The following is a 9,589-nucleotide window of genomic DNA, read 5'->3' as shown; positions in this document are numbered from 1 at the left end:
CCTACGTAGGAATGTACCTACATAGGAATATACCTACATAGGTACGTAGGTACATAGGTACGTACCTATGTTGGTACGTAGGTATGTACCTACGTAGGTACGTACCTACGTAGGTACGCACCTACGTAGGTATGTACCAACGTAGGTACGTAGGTACATCGGTACGTACCTATGTAGGTACATAGGTACATAGGTACGTACCTATCTAGGTATGCGCCTACATTAGTATGTAGGTACATAGGTACGTACCTATGTAGGTACGTAGGTACGTAAGTACGTAAGTACGTAAGTACGTAGGTACGTAGGTATGTAGGTATGTAGGTACATAGGTACGTAGGTACGTAGGCATGTACCTACATAGGTACGTAGGTACATAGGAAAGTTGGTACGTAGGTATGTGCCTACGTAGGTACGTAGGTCGGTACGTAGGTACGTGCCTACGTAGGTACGTGCCTACGTAGGTACGTGCCTACGTAGGTACGTACGTAGGTAGGTAGGTACGTAGGTAGATAGGTACGTAGGTAGGTAGGTACGTAGGAAAGTAGGTACGTAGGAAAGTCGGTACGTAGGTACGTGCCTACGTAGGTACGTACGTAGGTAGGTCAGTAGGTACGTAGGTACGTAGCTTCATAGGTACGTAGGTATGTAGGTACGTAGCTACATAGGTACGTAGGTACTTAGTTACGTACCTATGTAGGTATGTAGGTTAGTAGGTACCTAGAAACGTACCTTCGTAGGTACGTAGGTGCGTACCTACGTAGGTACGTAACTACGTACGTATGTAGGTACGTACCTACGTACGTATGTAGGTACGTACCTACGTACGTATGTAGGTACGTACCTACGTACGTATGTAGGTACGTAGGTACATAGGTTCGTACCGACATAAGTACGTACATACCTACGTAGGTACGTAGGTACGTACCTACATAGATACGTAGGTATTTAGGTAAGTAAGTACTTAGGTACGCACCTAGGTAGGTGCGTAGGTACGTAGGTACATAGGTACGTAGGTATGTAGGTATGTACCTACGTAGGTACGTACCTAGTTAGGTAGGTAGGTACATACCTACATAGGTATGTAGGTACGTACCTACATAGGTACGTAGGTAGGTAGGTACGTAGATCATAGGTACGTAGGTACGTGGGTACGTAGGTACGTAGGTACATAGGCATGTAGGTACGTAGGTACGTACCTACGTAGGTACGTAGGTAAGTAGGTACTTAGGTACGCACCTACGTAGGTGCGTAGGTATGTAGGTACGTAGGTATATGGGTATGTACCTAGTTAGGTAGGTAGGTATGTAGGTACGTAGGTATGTAGGTACGTAGGTATGTAGGTACATAGGTAAGTAGGTACGTAGGTTCATAGGTACGTACCTAAGTAGTACCTAGGTACGTAGGTATGTAGGTACGTACGTAGATAGGTACTTACCTACGTAGGTACGTAGGTTTGTAGGTACGTACCTACAAAGGTACATACCTACATAGCTACGTAGGTATGTACCTACGTAGGTGCCTACCTATGTAGGTATGTAGGTATGTATCTACGTAGGTACGTACCTACGTAGGTATGTACCTACATAGGTACGTAGGTACATAGGTACTTACCTATGTAGGTACGTAGGTACGTAGGTACATAGGTACGTACCTAGGTAGGTATGCACCTACATAAGTACGTAGGTACATAAGTACGCACCTATGTAGGTACATAGGTATGTAGGTACATAGGTATGTAGGTACGTAGGTACGTAGGTACGTAGGTATGTAGGTATGTAGGTATGTACCTACATAGGTACGTAGGTACGTAGGTACGTGCCTACGTAGGTACGTACGTAGGTACGTGACTACGTAGGTAGGTACGTAGGTACGTGACTACGTAGGTACGTAGATAGGTCAGTAGGTACGTAGGTAGGTCAGTAGGTACGTAGGTAGGTCAGTAGGTACGTAGGTAGGTACGTACATAGGTACGTAGGTACATAGGTACGTAGGTACGTAGGTACATAGGTACGTAGGTACGTAGGTACTTAGTTACGTACCTATGTAGGTATGTAGGTTAGTAGGTAACTAGGTACGTACCTTCGTAGGTACGTAGGTGCGTACCTACGTAGGTACGTAGGTGCGTACCTACGTAGGTACGTAGGTGCGTACCTACGTAGGTACGTAGGTTTGTACCTACGTAGGTATGTAAGTATGTAGGTACATAGGTTCCTACCGACATAAGTACGTACGTACCTACGTAGGTACGTACCTACATAGGTACGTAGGTACGTAGGTAAGTCAGTACTTAGGTACGCACCTACGTAGGTGCGTAGGTACGTAGGTATGTAGGTATGTACCTACGTAGGTACGTACCTAGTTAGGTAGGTACATACCTACGTAGGTACGTACCTACATAGGTACGTAGGTAGGTAGGTACGTAGATCATAGGTATGTAGGTACGTGGGTACGTAGGTACGTAGTTATGTAGGTACGTAGGTACGTAGGTACATAGGAACGTAGGGACGTTGGTACGTACCTAAGTAGGTATGTAGGTACGTAGGTATATACCTACGTAGGTACGTACTTACATACCTACGTATCTATGTACCTACGTATCTACGTATCTACGTAGGGAGGTAGGTACATAGGTACAAACCTACGTAGGTACATACTTATGTAGGTACGTAGCTACACAGGTACGTAGGTACAAAGGAAAGTACCTACGTAAGTACGTACCTATGTGGGTACTTAGGTACGTACCTATGCACCTACATACCTACCTCCCTACGTACCTACGTAGGGAGGTAGGTATGTACTTACATAGGTACGTAGTCGCGCAGGTATGTAGGTACGTATACGTAGGTACGTATTCGTAGGTACGTATACGTAGGTACGTATACGTAGGTACGTATACGTAGGTACGTATACGTAGGTATGTATACGTAGGTACGTTTATTACTATTACGTACCATATTACTGTCACATTTTGTTGGGTTTTTTGGGTGGAAGTTTGTGTGTGTTATTGCGCAATGATGTTGTTTTTGAACCTTGTAATTGTTTTGATTTATGGCCTTAAAGCCGTACGCGAAATACTGTTCGAGAGGATACTTTGAAGACAAGGGGGAAGTCATGTTTCTTTGCTGTATCTTCCCTTAAGGGCCTTATCCATGATGAAATCTATTTAATTAAATGTCAATAATTGAATAAGATGTCTGCGTGCAGTGATTGATAATTACATCGGAAGGGTAATTATTTATGAACCTATCACTAGGTCACATGGTCAACTGTTGGGGGTAGGTAGGGATTCGAACTGGTCAGGCTGGGGGATGGATACATCTCCCAGCACTGGCTACTCTGACCCCTCCTTCAGCTGAAGTCTTTGAAAATCTCATCAAGCGGACTCTGCGTGCGCTTCCTCTGATCCGAAGTATTGAATGTTTATGGTTTTAAACCCGACACAAACTCCACACAGGTGGACGTTTCATGGATTTGAACCCAGGACCCCAGAGCTGTGAGGCTAGAGTTTTGGGAATACCAACAATGGAAAATGTTCTATACCAGAACAGACATCATTGGATGCGTAACGCAGAGGCGGATAGACTTAAGTTAAATCCATACTGCAAAGACTTGTGGGAAACACTGCGTAGGGAATATCCAATAAAGATTTATCCCAACGGCCAGCCGATCACTTACACAGAAAATCCTACCAAATACATCAGCCGGCTGTTCAAAAGGTGGAAACAGAAGAGGAGATTGACATGATGACGGTATTTAAAGCAGTGATTGTTGAAGCCATGCCAACTCCAGTGAGATGAAGACTGGAGGATGTTGTTGGACAAGTGTCAAAGTCACATCGAGAGTTCTGTGAGCATGTGGTACATGATATCAAAAAATGAACAATGGCTCAATGGGTATGCCCAGCAAGCAAGAACCAACCAAGTGCCACAATGGAGTATGTGTAGACAGGGTCCAGTCCTTTAAACTCCTGGGTGTACACGTCACGGATAAGCTCTCCTGGTCTACAAATACAACGGCAGTAGTGAAGAACGCCATTAAACGACCCCATCTCCTCAGGGTACTCAGGGGGAACATATTGGAAACTAAGCTTTTGGTAATCTTCTTTAGAGCCACTTTGAAGAGCATCCTGGCATATTGCATCAGTGTGGTACGCTGGAAGCACGGCAGCAGACAAAAAGGGAGTAATTACCACTGCCCAGAAGATCGCCGGCTGCTCTCTGCCCTCGCTGGTAGACATTGCCAGTCCTCGTTACCTCCGCAGAGCCCGTAATATTGTCGGGGACCCATACCACCCTGGTCACAACCTGTTCCAGCTGCTGCCCTCTGGGAGACGCTACAGGTCTCACAATGAATGGACAAATAGGCTCAAGGACATTTTTCCCCCACATTCATCAGGACTTTAAACTTGCGGTAACATGACACACAATCCCTTCTGTGTAATAACTTTGGGGTGTATGTAACAAAGACGTTGGGCGGTGATCTGAATCCTACTGGCTGACTGACGGGGGGTGGGGGGGTGATGCAATGTACACATCACGGCAGAATGCCAACGAGTCTGAAATTATCACTTATTTGGTTCTTTTGCCGGGAAAACGCACCTTATGGAGAAGCACTACCAATTTCGTCATACGCAGCTGGGTATGATGACAATGAGGTTTTTGTCGAGTCAATGACAAAGCCTATGTCCGATTATCACCCTCATCCTCCTCATTATGTGTTTAGTTGATGAATTATAGGTCGCTTTGCAGCTAATGTACTTATTTCATTTTATGAATTGAAATGGGGAGTCAACTTCAGTTCTGGGATCCTGGGTTAAAATCCACATCGGTCCACCTGTGTGGAGTTTGCATGTTCTCCCGGGGCTGCATGGGTTTACTCTGGGTTTCCACCCACATTCCAAAACCATGCATGGTAGGCTGATTGGACATCTCCTTGTGCCCTGCGATCGGCTGGCCACTGATTCAGGGTGTCCCTCATCTGAAGTCAGCTGGGATGGGCTGCAGCAGCCCCTAGTGACCCTTGTGAGGATAAAGTGGTTCAGAAAATGAATGAATTGAATGCTTTTATTTTTATTACACAAGTGTAAGGAGTTTAACCCTCAGTGCACAAATAACAACAAACCGAAAAATAAATCATGAATCAATCTGTAATAAATGAATACATAATTAGTAAACACAATAACCAACAAACAGATAAACAATGAATAAGTATTAAATAAATAAGTAGTCAACATAATAAATAAGTACAGAGTATTCAACATAATAAATAAATACCAAGTAGTCAACATAATAAATAAGTACAAATAAGTACCGAGTAGTCAACATAATAAATAAGTACAAATAAGTACAGAGTAGTCAATATAATAAATAAGTACAAATAAGTACCAATTAATCAACATAATAAATAAGTACAAATAAGTATCGAGTAGTCAACATAATAAATAAGTATAAATAAGTATCGAGTAGTCAACATAATAAATACCGTATTTTCACGACTATACGTCATATCGCATTTTAAGCCGCAGTGTCAGTAACGAGTGCTATTTCTGTATTTGACACACAAAGGACGCACCGTTAAAAAAGATGCAGCCAGGCATGGCAAAACATACACTAGCTTAAACATAGACACTCCACCCACACAGTTAGAACACGTTTTTAAAAAGGCAACGGAAGCAAAACTGAGTTCGGTTGCATTTTAGCCATTTTACAATGTAGGCAGCCACAATCCATTCACAAATCGTAGCATAATTAGCCCGGCGCTGCCTTTCACTCTTCGTGAAGCTGTGTTCGCCAGCTACCATCCACTGTTCCCATGCTGGTCATAACTTTGCTTTTAAATGACGGCGAGCACCATATTAGTGTATTTGCCGTCATACTGGGTGTATTGACAAAAGAACTATATATCCCAGCAGTCACTGGGCACTGGAAATAGAGTCGGGGCTCCTTGCCGTAGTTGTGAGAGCTGTAGAGGATGGTGTACCCGATCGACTGAGTTGTTTTATTTTATCGTGATATCAATTTTAGTATTGGTCCATTTATAAAGTTCACTGGATTATAAGGTGCCTTGTCTATTTTAGAGAAAATTGATAGGTCTGAAAATACAACTTCAGGAGCGGGTCAAGAAAGAGTGAGATCAATTTAAATAGGAAATAGGTTTATTACCAAACTGCAAAGTGGAGAGTGACAGCTTTAACAGTGGAGTCCTGTTCAGCGCGATGTTCTTGCAACTCTAGTCGAATGACCAGTGAGTGTCTTAAATACAGGCAAAACTGACAGTTGTCACTAAGACTTTGGACAGATACGTTTCAGTCATTTGCAGGGCAAAAAGTAATTCATCAGTGTCGGACAGTTGAGTATTTGTGCTGACATGTCAACCCAATCACAAGACTAAGATTGATTATTCAGTCAGACAGTTGGGTGTTTATGCTGACATGTCAGCCATAAGGATGACTACGAATCTGTTATACTTACAAAAACTAATACAATATGAACAAGTATTTGCAAAGAGACATTGTCTAATCTTACAAAATGTAACATTTAAAGTGCGCCTTATATTCGTAAAAATACGGTAAGTACCAAGTAGTCAACATAATCAAATAAGTACTGAGTGGGGAACATAATAAATAAGTACCGAGTAGTCAACATAATAAATAAGTACTGAGTAGTCAACATAATAAATAAGTACCGAGTAGTCAACATAACAAATAAGTAACGAGTAGTCAACATAATAAATACCGAGTAGTCAACATAATACATTAGTTGTAGTCAACATTAACAAGAATTAATTCAATTATTTATTATTTTTGGTCTGGCGACCAATTCAGGGTCTCTCCCCTTTCCGCTGCACATGGTAGGCTGGGATAGGCTCCATCTTCCCCGGTGACCCTCGTGAGGATAAGCAGTATGGAAGATGTAAGATGTATGTAAGATTCTTATCAAATATGAGTAATTAACCATTTTTATCAGCCCTTTGCTTAGAAGAGAAAAAAACAGCAGCTGTTTATTAAAAAAATGAATTAACATGACTGCCAGATTTTTTTTCATTTCACACTCAACATTTTAACAACTTTTATGAACATAAATCAGTACTGTATTAAAATATTATTTTTGGAGTACTCATTCATTTCGCCTTTATTTTTACTTAAAACATGCCTAAAACCACTTAATAACTTGTTTGCTATTGAAGATTATTAAACTGTGAAGTTAATTGCAAAAAAGTGCCATTCTTCTTATTAATTGATTGATCATGATTAACCTCGGCTAGATCTGAATTTTGTTGGTATTAATATGGGTCCATGTGAGGATATATATATATATATATATATATATATATATATATATATATATATATATATATATATATATATATATATATATATATATATATATATATATATATATATATATATATATATATATATATATATATATATATATATATATATATATATATATATATATATATATATATATATATATATATATATATATATATATATATATATATATATATATATATATATATATATATATATATATATATATATATATATATATATATATATATATATATATATATATATATATATATATATATATATATATATATATATATATATATATATATATATATATATATATATATATATATATATATATATATATATATATATATATATATATATATATATATATATATATATATATATATATATATATATATATATATATATATATATATATATATATATATATATATATATATATATATATATATATATATATATATATATATATATATATATATATATATATATATATATATATATATATATATATATATATATATATATATATATATATATATATATATATATATATATATATATATATATATATATATATATATATATATATATATATATATATATATATATATATATATATATATATATATATATATATATATATATATATATATATATATATATATATATATATATATATATATATATATATATATATATATATATATATATATATATATATATATATATATATATATATATATATATATATATATATATATATATATATATATATATATATATATATATATATATATATATATATATATATATACATACATACATACATTTATTTATTTTTTCCTCGAGTAAGGAGTTCAGGAAAAAATTGGAAGTAGTCGTTCAAAGTGAGAAAGTTTAAGGTGGTGACAACAAATGAATGAAATATATAGTTCTAGATAGAACCTGATGTGTTTTAGCCTGTCTTCAGATAGCCGCAGAGCTGGTTCTTGGCTGCCCAGAGCCTTGGGTGACGCATTCTTCTTGAGTGATGACTTTGGCAGGTGAAGGGCTTGAGTGTCGTTGTCTCCTCATAAAAGGGAACACGCTTAACAAGTAAAGAACAGAAGTGAAAGTTAGAGGGGAGTTAACACATTGAGGTGGGTTCCTCATCAACCATTCAGAAATGTGTGATCTTCTTCACCTTTTCTTTGTCTCCTGCGGAATAGCAGCCCTGGTCAGCATGTTCTTATAAAGGTTCGATTTAACATACCTGGGATAAGAATCCTAAAGACCAAAGCATACACACAGAAAGGCAAGAATTGCAGCTCTATATATTAATTGTTTTAAAAATCAAAAATCCTTTATACATATATTACGTAAGATTGTGTTATTATGCAGGGCTTAATCCTGGTTCAATTGCTTTTATCTTAAAATAAATAAAAGGAAAACTCACTTTAACACAAATTGATCACAGTATGAATCTTTATAAGAGTTAAATATATATTTAAAGATGTTCTTTGATACATTACATATTATCTGACGTAGGTTGTCATGTTACAGTTTTTTCCTTTCTATTATCCCGAGTAAGTTTAAAAAAATTAAAATGTATCGGTATGTTTTTTTGTCGCACCATAATTTTTCTTGAGATTTGATTAGAAAAAATGTTACTATTGTCCCGCTTTTGTTAGGCTACAATAGATTTGTTGCATTTTTCTTATTTATTCTACACATTAAATACATATTGCATACATTTATTTAATTTCTGCCAGAGATGCCAAGAGTGGCTCTACCAGTTACACCATTGAGACGTTGCATCACAAGATTCCATTAGACCAAACATCCACACAAAATCGTGTAGTCAAAATTGCAATAATCATGTCAGACGGTCCCTTTTTGGGTTCATGTAAGAGCTCTTATAATTTCCTCTGTCTGATAAATCAGATACATTTTTAGCACAAAATAAATTAGTAGCGATTGACCTGAGACTTTTTGTAGTCGTGAAGCATCTGCATAGGAGCTGCAAGCAATGTCATTTCTAGGTTACTTGAGTACATTTCTGGCAACCCTCCCCAGCTATGCATATTATTATACAAAATTTTGGTCCCCTTAAATCCTGGCCGGACGTTTGGGTACCCGTTGGTCCCCGGTCTTTTGGTCGCCAGTCTAATGGTGACAGAGAGTAAGTACTTGTTTCTGAACGTGTCTTTATTCGGATGAATACAAACAACAGCGCAAAGCATTATGGGTCAAACTGAGAGCATGTTACAGTGATGGCCCACT

The 9,589-nt window shown here is 37.5% G+C and overlaps 1 protein-coding gene across 3 annotated transcripts in view; it reads right to left on the bottom strand.

The window, feature by feature from the left end:
* Nucleotides 1-8,101: 8,101 nt before the first annotated feature.
* rgs11 (regulator of G protein signaling 11) overlaps nt 8,102-9,589 on the bottom strand; it is a 50,818-nt gene continuing 49,330 nt past the window's right edge. For 2 of the 3 annotated variants that reach the window (XM_077723963.1, XM_077723961.1), the window contains 2 exons: nt 8,511-8,593; nt 8,104-8,414 (listed from right to left, as the gene is read on the bottom strand). In XM_077723963.1, coding sequence (XP_077580089.1) covers nt 8,294-8,414; nt 8,511-8,593 — 204 coding nt within the window. In that variant the 3' untranslated portion in view covers nt 8,104-8,293. Of the gene's footprint in view, nt 8,415-8,510; nt 8,594-9,589 lie in introns of all 3 variants that reach the window. The other variant, XM_077723962.1, reaches the window with a different exon arrangement.

Source organism: Stigmatopora nigra, chromosome 9 (assembly GCF_051989575.1).
Source record: "Stigmatopora nigra isolate UIUO_SnigA chromosome 9, RoL_Snig_1.1, whole genome shotgun sequence".
Classification (NCBI taxonomy): Eukaryota; Metazoa; Chordata; class Actinopteri; order Syngnathiformes; family Syngnathidae; genus Stigmatopora; species Stigmatopora nigra.
Note: the sequence above shows the minus strand (reverse complement) of the source record. Positions and strands in the feature narration are given on the sequence as shown.